Source organism: Lipophrys pholis, assembly GCF_963383615.2.
Source record: "Lipophrys pholis genome assembly, chromosome: 8".
In the NCBI taxonomy this organism is placed as follows: Eukaryota; Metazoa; Chordata; class Actinopteri; order Blenniiformes; family Blenniidae; genus Lipophrys; species Lipophrys pholis.
Genome location: NC_137630.1, coordinates 4,289,285 through 4,302,888, shown reverse-complemented (window position 1 = coordinate 4,302,888; position 13,604 = coordinate 4,289,285). Strand labels below are relative to the sequence as shown.

The window sequence follows — 13,604 nt, the reverse complement described above, 5'->3', positions numbered from 1 at the left end:
TATCATGAAAATGTTCAATATTTGTTGTCCCTCATTTCAGAAAGTCAAACCCAGATATGATATAGGCTCATGACACATATAGTAAAATATTTCAACCCATTATTTCTTGAAATGTTGATGATGATGACTTACAGATAATGAAAACCCAAAATTCAGTGTCTCAGAAAATTTGAATATTGTGGAAAAGTTTCGTTTTGTAAAGTCCTGGTGTCTCACCCTGATCAGCTAATGAACTCAAAATCCCTGCAAAGGTTCCCTGAGCCTTTAAATGGTCTCAGTCTGGGTCAGGAGGGGACACAATCATGGAGAAGACTGCTGACTGGACAGATGTCCAGGAGACAGTCATTGACACCGTCCACAAGGAGGGTCAGCCACTAAAGGTCCTTGATAGAGAAGCTGATTGTTCAGAATGCTGGATCCAAGCATGTTCAGAGAACGTTGAGTGGAAGGAAAAAGTGTGGGAGGAAAAGGTGCAGCAGCAAAAGGGAGGAGCAGCCTGGAGAGGATTGTCCAGCAAAATGCATTGAAGGATTTGGGGGAGCTTCACGAGGACGGACTGAGGCTGGAGTCAGCACATCAAGAGCCACTAGGCACAGACCAGTCCTAGACATGGGATCCTAATGTGGCTTCCTGGGGTCAAGACACTCCTGAACAAGAGACCAGGTCAGAAGTGTCTCACCTGGACTGTGGAGGAAAAGACCTGGACTGTTGCTCAGTGGTCCAAAGTCCTTTTTTCACATGAAAGTACATTTTGCGTCTCATTTGGAACTCCAGGTCCCAGAGTGTGGAGGAAGAGTGGAGAGGCTCAGAATCCATGTTTCTTGAAGTCCAGAGTGAAGTTTCCCCAGTCTGTGATGATTTGTCCTGCCATGTCCTCTGCTGCTGTCCCTCCACTGGGTCTTCTGAAGTCCACAGTCAACGCAGCATCCAGCAGGAAACTTTAGAGCTCTTCATGCTTCCTTCTGCTGACAAGCTTGATGGAGATGCTGAGTTCATGTTCCAGCAGGACTTGGTACCTGCCCACACTGCCAAAGGTACCAGAAGCTGCTTCAATGACCCTGGTGGTACTGCTCTGGATTGGCCAGCAGACTGGCCTGGGGTTCAGCTCAGGCCAGTCTCAGGAGTAATGAAGCAGTGCCATGTTCATGATAATCCAATTTTTTGAGATGTACCTGTATATAGCACTTTTTTCAAGCTGACTCAAAGCGCGTACAGAGACCATCATTCATTCACACTGGCGGTGGTAATCTACGTTGTAGCTTCAGCTGCCCTGGGGCTGCTGATAGAGGCATGGCTGCCATTTCGCGCCAATGGCCCCTCCGACCACCACCAACATTCATACAAGGCAATGTGGGAAAAGTGCCTTGCCCAAGGACACAATAACAACACACAACAACAATGACCTGGATAGAGTGGGATTCGAACCGCCCCTCTGTTTTGGACGACCGACTCTACCACTGAGCCCCAATCTTCCCAAAGCTGTAAAAAAAAGATGTCTGGGACCAGAGTGTAGACCTGCACACGGCTGCAATGGGTTAAAATCCTTCAGCTGGAGGCTTGGTGAGACGGTGACAACTATTACCTCCATTGTCTGAAAGTGAAAGACAAACAAAACGACCATCAACTGTCCTCAGTCTGGAGCTCCATGCAAGTTCTGGCATAATGGAGTGAGGATGACGAGGGATGAGGGAGGAGCCTAAAACTACGCAGCAGCAGCTTGTTAATGATCGGGAGGCAATTAGAACCTCTGTCACCAAGGGAAGCGTTGGTAACACACTGCGGCGTGATGGACTGACGTCTTGCAGCATCTGCAGGTCCCTCTGCTCCAGAAGACTCATGTCCAGGCCTTCAGTTCTCCAGTGAACATCTGAATGACCCAGAGAAGGTCAGGACAAGGTGCTGTGGTCAGACCAAACCAAAGCTGAGCCTTTTGGCAGGAACTCCACCCGCCATGTTTGGAGGATGACAAAATGCCCGTATGACCCAAAGGACACCAAACCTACAGTCAAGCACGGAGGTGGAAACATCATGTTTGGGGCTGTTGTTCTGCAAATGGTACGGGGCGACTTCACCGCATTGAGGAGTCAACGAGCGGAGCCATGTACTGTAGAGTCTTGGATGAAAACCTCCTTTCCTCAGCAGGAACACTGAAGATGTGTTGTAGAGGGTCTTCCAGTGTGACAACGACCCAAACATACTGCCAGGTTGATGAAGCAGCGGTTCATCAAGAAGCATGTGAAGGTCATGGAGCGGCCTAGTCCGTCTCCAGACCTCCACCCAATGGAAGACCTGTGGAGGGAGCTGAAGCTTTGAGTTTCCAAGTGAGAGCAAAGAAACATGAAGGATTTAGAGACGGTCTGTAAAGAGGAACAGGCCAAAAGCCCTCCTGATGGGGGGTGCAGACCTGCTGAGAAACTACAAGAAACTTCTCATTGCTGTGCTTACAAACAAGAGTCTTCTACCAAGTACTAACTTCTGTTTTACGTGGGGGTTGAATACTTAGTTCACTCAATAAAATGCACATTTTATAATTTATTTTATAGTTTTTCTTTATGCATTTTCAACCGATATTCTGCCCTTTGCCAACATGAGTAAACAAACATGAAAACTAGAGTCTGTTCATTTGTCTGCAAGTGGTCAAACTTACAAATTCAGGAGGGGACAATAATAATAATAATAATAATAATAATAATAATAACAACAATTGAAAATATAAATCAAAAGATTTTTTTAAATGTATAAAACCTGGGATAATGCAATGATCTGGCAAAATGTTATTACGATAATGGCTCGACTATCCTATGACAAGTTCTTGCATTTTTGCTTTGTAACATTTAAATGGTCAAAACTACAAGTAATATATTATTTTTACATTTTCGGTTGTTCCAAATATAATTAACATTTTACGTTTCCATGTTTGTTTATGATTTTTTTCCCTCAGTTTAATTTATTTGAATTCAACTTAAAATTTCAGCAGTTGTGAAGAAGTGTGTAGTAAACTGGACTTGTGTTCAGATAGTTTGAGATGTTTTGGACAGACACACACACCTTGCCGGACACACCACTGCAGCTGTGTGAAGATGTCAGCCAGCAGGATTTCACTGAGCGGCTCGTAGAACTGTGTGAAGACGTCACAGATGGCGTACAGCGCGTGGTTACACGTCGTCGTCATCCACTCGGTTTTCTTTAGGAAGAGAAGCACATTCCCTCATTTAGGTGTTTTATCAAGCAGGAGTGTTTCGGCGGATGCAGTAATGTTGTGAAGCTCCACTGAGATGGTTTGAAGGACGTACGTCTATTAAAACAAAAGTACATTGGTGAGTGTGAACGCTGCAAAGTGCGGTGAGGCGCTCTGACCTCAGTCTGCTGCTCAGGCAGCTTCATGTTGTCGAAGATACGGAAGACGATTCTGAAGAGGTCGTGCCACCAGTGCTTCTCGAAGGTGTGCCCGTAACTCTTCATGATCTCAAACATGACCGTCAGGCCTCTGAGAAAACAACGGGAGCCATGAGGCAACACACAAGAAGCTTTTTCCTTCTTTATTAAAGTCAATGATTTTAAATGTCAGGTTTAAACTTTAGTCCATAAAAAGCTCCTACTATGTGATCTGGTCGGCTCCAATAAAGGAGTTCATCCTCATGTCAACCAAAAACTAATTAGATCACATACAATCAAATATATCATAGAAATAAAACATCAACTCAACCCCAAAATCATGAGGCTCCCTGTGGACAAAAATACAGTAATAACTGCTAATAACAATGTAATAAGAAAATTGTGTGTTGAAATATCAAAATGCTGCTTATTGTATGAAGTACGATTAAAAAATATTTAGTTTATCATTTGTGTATAGGAGCACACAGAGGTTGTTTTGGCTTTTCTCACACTGAACCTTATCGTCTAAAAACAAAAGTGGACTGTGTGTGAGTGAGTGACCTGGTGCGGACGTCCAGCTTGCAGCGGTTGATGATGCACGACAGCTCGAACAGGATGGGGAACCAGCCGCGCACCCACACTCGATCCCCGGGGGCCACGTTCATGTCGTCACTGGTGTACTCCCTCAGGGCCTGGACACCGGCAGTCAGGAAAACACTCGCAGCTCAGCCAAGTTGCAAGTCAACAACCAACCTCAATCAAGCTCTGACAGTCGTAAAAACATAATGTTAAGTGAGACGTCCTGATTGGATAGGCTCTTTTAATGCATCGTCAAATTCAGCCGACGAGCTCGGCTCACTACCGATGTACGTCTGATGTACGTCTGCGTCATGCCTTAAACAGTAACGTCCCGGTAACGGCAGCTTCAGCAACACAGCCAGTAAGACGACAGCAGTGTGGAAATACTTCATCAGTCCTAGAAATAACTGCGACAGCAGCGCTTCAAGAAGTCTAAGAGCTTAATTCAACACAATTAAATCCCACATTTAAAGAGTAAAGACAGTGTGGTACGCCAGGGGCACTGAGGTGCCGTCACTGCAGTCTGAGGAGTAACACACAACTTCAAATATGGTAGTTATTATCCACAACACACAGGAACAGTGATGTGTTCAGTAAACGCCTCAGGGAGCGGCAAAGAAACAATCCACATTAAAGAAATGTGTGTGTGTGTGTGTGTATATATATATATATATATATATATTAGTGTTGAAGGAGGTGGTCGGCTCCTACCTGCGGCCGGTCAGACACGTATTTGGCACAGTGTCGGATGAGTCGGATGGCCTCCATGCTGGTGTCGGGGAAAGCTGCGTTGCACACGAACTCCGACAGACACTTCACTGCATCCTGGAAGGAATCGATAGCCGCTGCAAAGTGGCGCTGGAAGGTGTTCACTGAGGAGGAGCGGAGAGGAAGAAACTCAAACTTGTGTCAAGACTGAGCGGTTTGACCGCCGCGACCCTCAGTGACTCGGTCCTACTCACACACGATGTGCCCGGTGGTCTGGAAGGCCAGCTCCACAATGGTCTCGTCGTGGTCCGAGGCGGCTTGGTGAAACACGGAGAAGATGTTCTTCCACCCGGAGCGGATGTTGGCCGCCTGGGAGTTCACCATCTGAGCCACACACCTGATCACCATGTCTCTGATGGTGGGCGACCTGAGGGGAGGGACGGGGGGAAATAATGTCAGGCATCAATCTCAAATACATCCTGATTATGAATACGCACTGAAAAATATTTCTATTCTCCTTCCACAATTAAACCTTACACATTTTCAAATGACATCATCACCAATGATTCATTCTATTCAAAACATCTCACAATATTCTGATGTGTTTCCAGCATTACCAGAACTGTCTATAGAAGAGTGTAACGGATGGAACGAGTTTATAAGAGAAGTATTCCAATGAAATTTTTTTGCAACTACGAAAGACAAATTTAGTGACATTTGACTGACTTAGAAACTCTTTCAAAGTTGGAAAAAAACACAAAAGTGTTTTGTTAAACGGCCAGTTCAACCAGAGCTAAAGGAAACACATTTTTTAAATTATATAGAAGATTTATCCAGTTGATAATCTTTTTTTCTGTCCTCTACCAAAAGGATGATGGGATATGTGGGTGTGTACCTGTTCTTCTTCATGATATGCTCAAAAGGCCTGAGGAAGTCTTTCTGGAAGCGGAAGTTGGCCAGTTCTCCTTTTTCCAAGAACTTCATGGAGAGCTGCCTGAGTGAGTCCACGGCGAAGATGGCCACGTCCTCGTTGGGATTGCAGCCGACCTGCAGAGGATCCAGACTCAGCCGTGAGGATCCCGGCAGCTCTCAGTTCATCCGTTAACTAAACTAATCATATCCATCCATACTAATCCATCCATCGAGAGCAATTCGGGGTTTGGTGCCTTGCTCAAGGGCACTTCTACGCGAGGAGACTTTAATACGGACCTTGTTGAAGTGGTCTCCGATGACCTGCCAGATCCGAGACCACTGCAGCCTGATGCGGTTCATGTTGTAGTACGAGATCTCCACGATCTTCTGCAGGCTGAACATCCTGGGCTGGTGTGCAGACGCCAGCTCGTCCATGGACACGGCGCACAACCACCGCACAAAGTCCACTGCAGACATTCACACAGCAGAGCTCCGATTGAACACACACTCGCACACGTAACACGTACACGCACACGTAGACACGAACACACTCTCTTACCGATGGCGTTTCCATCGAGCCTGGTGGAGCCAGTGAAGATCCTGGGAAGAACATTACAAACAACAAAGTTACAGTGGACGTTAAACCAGAAGCTGCTCTTCATCTTCACCTAGTTTTTCTCCCACCTGTCCACAGCGACCACCACGCTCTGAGAGCTCGTCTCTCCTACCGACTCCTGGATGTGAGCCATCTGCCTCTTGTCCTGACTCCCTACCAGGTTACCTGCAACAGATTACATGAAGCTCAGAGCAGACAGACCAGGAAGGGGAACGATGGTAAAATCAGCTGTTGATCCTCAGGGCCGCACAAAACTTCACAGCATTGTGTCAACCAACAGCTGATGAATAAATGAGCCTGTAGCTCCACATATAATAATCTAATCTTGTTTTTATCTGTGAACAGTAGTTGGCAGACCGATGGGATTCAATCCTGGCAACATTTGTTTGTGTGGAAAAAAGTGAAGCGGCAGTGGAGTCACCGTCAGTAACGAGCAAATTACAGACGTGGCAGAAATCAGACAAATGTTGAGGCAGAAACGATGCGTGTGTGAGTGCGTGTCCTACCGAGCCCCAGAGGCATGAACTCCTCCGTGCCGGAGGGGAGGCCCTTGATGCCGGCCTCCCGGTCTCGGACCACTCCTGAGATGTAGCGGGTCTTCACCCCGGTCCCGATGAGCTGGGCCAGCTCCAGCTGACTGATGCACCGCAGGATCTGCAACACACACAAACACGCCAGTTTAAAACAAGACGCTCAAAATAATTCAAGTTTGACAATTAGAAAGAAAAGGTACAGTTCAAATCTTGCACAGGTTTTTTTCTTTTGAAGAGTAAATTCATAGATTTGATGCCATTTTTTGATTTAGTAGCTTCATTCTACTGCGAGCAAAGACAAAACTTCAGCCAGGGCAAAAACTTGAAACTCCACAGCAACAAAACCACCGAGAACTGAATCAAACCAGGAGTTTGCTCCACTGCAGTCGACTTACAACAGGAACATCTTCTCCCAGAGACCCCACTGAGTTCTGGTGTCGTTCAATAAGCAGCCGGTTCTGAAACGTGTTTGGACTAGACTGAAAGCGTTATAAGATAAGATAAGATAAGATAAGATATCCTTTATTTATCTCGCATGTGGAGAAATTTGCAGTGGTACAACAGGATAGTACAGAGAAAGAAGCACACATAGCAGGAACTAAAACAAGCAGATAAAAATACAATATAATAGAAAAATATGCACACGGTGCCTATAAGTGTGGACATGTACAGAGTATGGGGGTGGATGTATTTTACATAGTAAATACGTTCTTTACGTTATTATAGTTATTGCACCACTTCTTGTCCAGTTGGAGTGGAGTGATATTGTCCGGTGGTGGTGTGCAGTGGTCTACTGGGAGCAGGCTTGGTTGAAGAGTCTGACTGCAGCAGGGAGGAAGGACCGGCGGAGTCTCTCCTTCAGACACCGCGGGTGGAGAAGCCTGTCACTGAAGGAGCTGCCCAGTGATGTGACGGTACCATGTAGGGGGTGGGGAGACGGTCTCCATCAGGGATGAAAGCTTCTTCAACATCCTCCTGTCTCCCACCACCTCCACAGGGTCCAGGGGGCAGCCCAGGACAGAGCTGGCCTTCCTCACCAGTTGGTTCAGTTTGTTCCTGTCTGCAGCCGTAGTGCTGCTGCTCCAGCAGACCACTCCATAGAAGATGGCTGATGCCACCACTGAGTCATAAAAGGTCCTCAGGAGCGCCCCCTGCACTCCAAAGGACCTGAGTCTCCGCAGCAGATGGAGTCTGCTCTGGCCCTTCTTGTAGAGAGCTTGTGTGTTGTCAGACCAGTCCAGTTGATTATAGTTGATTATACTGGTAGACATAGACTGTGTGTGGTGAACAGAATAAATAGACTTCGAGCTTCAGAAAGAAGTCACATCTTAAATATAAGAATGCAAATATAACAGAAAGAAAAAAGAAAACTCCACTGATAACATTACGAGCAGTGAAAAACACAAAGTACGTATGAATACAGATAAGAGCGAACATTTTGTCTTCAAAGTTGATGTGTTAGAATAGGCGTGACACTCATGTGGCCAGCGGAAAGAAATCAGGCCACCAGAATGTCTAATCCAGCAGAGAGGAGTCCAACAGGGGTTCCTGTTTGTGTCAGGTTGTGGGGTGTTGTGCAGCAGAATGGGGACCTGCTCAGTATGAGCCAGGTGGTCTTAATGTTTTGGATGGTGGGTGTGTTCCATAGGTCTGCTCACCTCGTGCCAGGAGTTTCCCAGGTAGTTTCCGTCAGTGTGAGCCACAGTGATGAGAGTCTTGATGGTGTCGATGTTCTTCTGCTTCATCTCCGTGATGCTGGAACTGGCCGTCAGCAGCGTGAATCTGGCCAACGCTTGAACGTACGCGTCGCGCTCCAGCTGCAGGCACACCGCAGAGTTCATGCATGATCCCACGTTAACACTGGTATAAACAGGAGAAGGTGAAACAGCAGACCTGCATGCTGAAGATGCAGGCGATCCTGATGGCGCAGCGAATGCCCTCCAGACACAGCGAGGCCACCTCGGGGTCGTCGCAGTCCTGCAGGCCCACACTGAAGGCTGCCAGCAGGGGGGTCCACGCCAGCTGGAGACCACACACAAGAGCAACAAGGTGAGCTCTGTTCTTCAGTCCAAACAGGATTCATTCACTCTCTGTGATCCGATCTGAGTCAGTAAAACAGACATGGGGCCCTACAGACACGCTACAGTGGCTCCCTGCAGCTTTCGCCTCAGCTGACAAATGCAGAGTTTCCAATGTGATTTCTTGATACGAAAACCAGGAGAGAAATCTCAGAGGAAAATAGTTTCAGTCATTTACTTTCACTGACAATCTACTGCTTTACCTGGAGCTTTGACATGTGCACAGGAACTACTAGATGTATGACGAAAGGTTTAAAACTGAAAAAACTAAAGACTGCATAGAGCGATCTAACAAGTAAAACCACTAAAAAAGCAAAAAAATTTATCAAATACCTAAAATCTCCCCAAAAAAGGCACAATGGTGCTAAAATGGAAAAATCGTGAGAAAAAGTAGGAAGGATAAGGAGCTAAAACAGCTAAAAATGTATATAAAAGGTAAAGCAGCTAAAATGGCTTAAAACAACTGCTTAAAAAATTAAAGCAGAAATCTGCCACATTCAAGAGAAATACCAATAAAACGTAGAAAAGGTACAATTTCTATGGAAATGAAACGCTCCCTTTGACAAGGAAGAGTCTGCAGAACAGAATAAAACTGTGGAGAACTGCTAGAATAGTGATGGAGGTGAGTGATAAGTGAGTGCGAGCACCTTGAACATGGGTCTGACGTGCTCCAGGTGCGTAGCGCTGAAGAACGGAGCCTGAGCGTGGCTGACGGCCTCCATCAGAGCCTTGGCGGTCTTTGCCATCTGCTCCATCTCCATGTTGTAGAGCAGGCGCCGCTGCTTCTCGCTGGCTACACCTGAGCAGAGACACACCTGAGTGACCTGCAGCTCTCATTCAGCTTCCATCAGATCTTCACACACTCACTCTGCTTGGTGGATTTGGGGGTGATGGAGAACTCCTTGCTCTCCTTCATGGCGATCTTCTTGCCTGCGATCTCGTCGTATATGGAGGACAGGTACTCTTCAGGCAGGTCCTTGCTGTCGTTGATACCGCGGTTCATCTTGATGTACTGCTCTTTTGTCATTTTGTTTTTCACCTGGCAGGAGAGAAAAACTGCCGTTTAGAATGTAATCAAAAATACATTGGTCAGATTTTAGCCACTTTTTTCTGCAGCAACAATGTAGTGTGAACATATGTTAAGTCCTTCATGAGGATGACATGGAGTTATGAGGATGGAATAAAGTTATGAGGATGTCAAGAACGTATGAGGACGCTATGAAATTATGAGGATGTCATGAAGTTGTGAGGATGTTATGAAGTTGTGAGGATGTTATGAAGTTGTGAGGATGTTATGAAGTTGTGAGGATGTTATGAAGTTGTGAGGATGTTATGAAGTTGTGAGGATGTTATGAAGTTGTGAGGATGTTATGAAGTTGTGAGGATGTTATGAAGAAATTAGCATGTTATGAAGAAATTAGGATGTTATGAAGTTATGAGGATGTTATAAAGTTATGAGGGTGCTATGAAGTTATAAGGATGTTATGAAGAAATGAGGATGGTAAACTGGTTGTGGCGGGACAGGAGGCTCACCTGCGGACTGTGCAGGTCGGTGGTGAGCATGATGATGGAGTACGCCAGCACGTAGGCAGTGTCTGCGCTGGCAAACAGCGTCTGTCTGCTCCAGGAAAAGAGGCCACAGTTAGTGTTTACCTTCGCCCTGACCGGACTCCTCCAGTCTGACAGAAGTGGTGAGGTCTCACCCCTGGTTGCACTCCAGGTAGCGAGCAGCAAACTTCTCCATCAGCCTGTCAATCTTCTGGGCCTCGCCCGGAAGCCTGAAGCCTTCCAGGAAGGCTCGCAGTGCCGAGACAAAGTCCCGCCCACAGAAGTCCAGCTGGTCCACGTAGCAGTACATCACCTCTTTGTTGAACTTGATGTTCTCGCCCAGAAACTCACCCACCTGAGTCTGTGGATGAAGACAGAGTCGAGGGTTATAGCCACGAAAGGAAAAGGTTCAATCAAATCAATGTGTGAAGGCTGTGGAGCCGAGTCCAGCTGAAAGGTTCCACTGGCATATGAGAGACCGTCGCTGTCAGAGAGACCGTACCTCGGACGAGGCTCCCTGAAGCATTCACAAAATTAGGGGAAAAACTTATTTTTGCTAAATTGCAGACAATCACTGCAAAAAGTCTAATATGGATAAAACGTGTTTAAGTACAAGGAGAGCTGCAAGAGCTTATCCTCATTTTGAAGGCTGAACATGTTTTGTTGCTCCAGACTAATTTATGGCTCACATGTGACCCAATTAAAGCAACAAAAAATAAATCAATAACAGCTTCTTATGCACCAGAAACTTATGTACGCTTTCGTACCTCTTCAAGACGTCCTAGAAATACAGCACATATCTGTTAAGATCCCTTATAATTTTAAGTGCTGTACGCCTTTATATATAATCAGCAACTAAAGCTTATGTTTGAATTTTTATTTGTTTCTATTTCATTTATCACAAATTCATTAATGAATAAATGTGAGTTACAGGATGATAGTAATTATACCTTCCACTTTTTTATTCTTAGTATGAGATAAAAGGAAAAGCATTTCCCGGAGTTCTGCTGGAGGCCCCCAGCAGGGTCCGGGCCCCCGGTTCAAGCAGCAGTGGTCCCTCACCGTGTCCAGTCGGTCCTCCTGATGCAGGAACTGTGCGATGTCCTCTGCGGAGGCGCCCAGCATACCCTGATCCTGCAGGTACTGGATGCCACGTTTGGGCTTCTTGTTGAAGCTACAGGACGAATAAAGCGACGGATCAATGCCAGCACACAGTATGAAAGCTGCAAAGATTTCTGTCTCTGTCTCTGTGTGTGCGTGTGCGTGTGCGTGTGCGTGTGTCCTCACAGCTCGATGCCATGCTCGATGATGTCCTTCTGCTGCTTGATGACCTCGTACTGCTCGGGGTGGTCCGCCTGCGACGTGGGCATGCTGGAGGACACGGTGGAGTCCATCGAGCTGACGCTGTCTCGTCGTCCTGTCGGCGGCTCGGGCAGCTTCAGCTCTCCTCCCTCGCTGTCAGACGGATGCTCTTGACCTGCACACAAACGGTTCTTTAGAGAAAACCTCCAGGAGCACCATCAGAGAATAGTTCCCTATCAGAGACTTGAATGAAGAACTGGATCAGTCCGTCCCGTCTCCATGACGATCTCGATGTTAACGCTACTTTGCTACTGTTAAGGTGAGGAAATGAAAACTTTACATTTCTGAGGCATTTTAACAATTCATCGTTGGGACTGACTGAAGTTTTCTGAACTGGTCGTCTCAGCGCTTCAGCTGCAGTTTGTCTACACATGTGAGTAGATCACCAACATTAACAACTGAGGACGAGACTGTTTGAGCTGCTCACTGTACTAATTAATTAACAGCTCTTCTCCACCAACATGTATGTTTACTACAACATCATCAGCATTCATGGAGACACCCTTCTTTCACACAGCAGATATTGAGTGGACCGATACAAAGGAAGACTAAAGGACGGTTAAAATGGGCTTTTAAGTTCATATCGTATTGTTCTCTGTATGAGTGTCTGTTAGAGCTGTCAAGTCCTCAAAAATCTAATCTAATCTTCATTCATCCGGTGCACACTTACCCAGGTTAGCTTGAAGGTTGGGGTTGACGTACATGTCTTTGCTCCACTCGACCATGCACTTGAGGATGGACACCAAACACTCCAGACCCTTCTTCCTCAGGCTGAGCTCCTGGGATCCACAGGGGACAGGGTTAGTCACGACGATGTGAAGCAGAAAGAGGGAAGGCCTTCCATCAGAGCGACTGCACAAACCTGCAGGGGCGTCATGCCGAGCTCCTGCCCGCTGCGGCCCTGGGCGATCTTCGACAGGTCGTTCACCAGGCGCTCGAAGATGTTGGCTGCATTCAGGTCACAGTCGTAGTTTACGTAGATGTCGACCACGCATTGAGCGTCTGCATGGAGGAAAATCCAGCAGATTAACAGATGAGAACTGACCTTATCCAGCTGAACATGCTGAAGCTGTTCCAGCAGCTGTGCAGTCAGCTACCAGAAGAAGCTCACTGATGATCATCCAGCAGCTGGTGGAGAGTAAAAGCTAAAAAAAAAAGCTTCACGATCACACAGAACTGTTCCAAAATGAGCTAAAATCGGGATCACAACATATTTTTGCCACGTTTATCACAATCTAATTGCAGTGAGAAACTACTTTGAGATGACAGACCGTGATAAGTGTTTTCTGGTCAGTGTTAAAAAGTTCGCACATCATTTCTTGGATATGTTCAATAACTGCTGGATGAGATATTGAGGACATTTACAGACGTCTGCATTCTGACTTCTACTCTTGGATTCTTGACTTTTGTTGTGACGTTTGTAATTTTCACCATAGTGAGTCCTCCTGCTTCGTTCTCGTCTCTGCGGTCAGTTACAAAGGGTCGGTCACCAATATGTCGGCCGGTGCAGCGGCATCCCAGACTTAAAGCTTTGCAAAGATTTAACTCTTCATCCAAGAATGAAAGCCCTTCAATATACATTTCCACTGGTGCTTTTCAGTGTGTAGATCGTAATGTTCCCCTTGTGCCTGACATGCATTATTTGATTGGATGCATAAAGTCTAAATAAGACCAAGAATATATCTGCTTATTAAAAGAAAACTGGAAAATTAATTTTGTTTGTATCATTGCTGTTGAAACAAAACTCGAGAGTCGAATACAATTCCAATATTAGAAACAATTTGAATTAAACCAAAGCAAATATCGCTATTCGTAAACGGCTCTCATAGTTTTAGGATTTACTGAAGGAGGACGGCAGGAGAAACTTCTCTATCAAGACTGAAATAAATTCAT

At 46.0% G+C, this 13,604-nt stretch overlaps 1 protein-coding gene across 1 annotated transcript in view; it reads right to left on the bottom strand.

Annotated features, from left to right (window-relative positions):
• arfgef2 (ADP-ribosylation factor guanine nucleotide-exchange factor 2 (brefeldin A-inhibited)) overlaps positions 1 to 13,604 on the bottom strand; it is a 40,731-nt gene that overhangs the window by 8,245 nt on the left and 18,882 nt on the right. Inside the window, exons 12-31 of the mRNA XM_080469543.1 lie at positions 12,574 to 12,713; positions 12,382 to 12,490; positions 11,637 to 11,826; positions 11,412 to 11,523; positions 10,505 to 10,710; positions 10,335 to 10,419; positions 9,669 to 9,840; positions 9,449 to 9,600; positions 8,617 to 8,745; positions 8,382 to 8,540; positions 6,697 to 6,844; positions 6,259 to 6,355; positions 6,134 to 6,174; positions 5,872 to 6,041; positions 5,558 to 5,709; positions 4,917 to 5,089; positions 4,666 to 4,826; positions 3,937 to 4,067; positions 3,358 to 3,487; positions 3,049 to 3,184 (exon numbers count right to left, since the gene is read on the bottom strand). Coding sequence (XP_080325669.1) covers positions 3,049 to 3,184; positions 3,358 to 3,487; positions 3,937 to 4,067; positions 4,666 to 4,826; positions 4,917 to 5,089; positions 5,558 to 5,709; positions 5,872 to 6,041; positions 6,134 to 6,174; positions 6,259 to 6,355; positions 6,697 to 6,844; positions 8,382 to 8,540; positions 8,617 to 8,745; positions 9,449 to 9,600; positions 9,669 to 9,840; positions 10,335 to 10,419; positions 10,505 to 10,710; positions 11,412 to 11,523; positions 11,637 to 11,826; positions 12,382 to 12,490; positions 12,574 to 12,713 — 2,793 coding nt within the window. The remainder of the gene's footprint in view (positions 1 to 3,048; positions 3,185 to 3,357; positions 3,488 to 3,936; positions 4,068 to 4,665; positions 4,827 to 4,916; positions 5,090 to 5,557; positions 5,710 to 5,871; positions 6,042 to 6,133; positions 6,175 to 6,258; positions 6,356 to 6,696; positions 6,845 to 8,381; positions 8,541 to 8,616; positions 8,746 to 9,448; positions 9,601 to 9,668; positions 9,841 to 10,334; positions 10,420 to 10,504; positions 10,711 to 11,411; positions 11,524 to 11,636; positions 11,827 to 12,381; positions 12,491 to 12,573; positions 12,714 to 13,604) is intronic.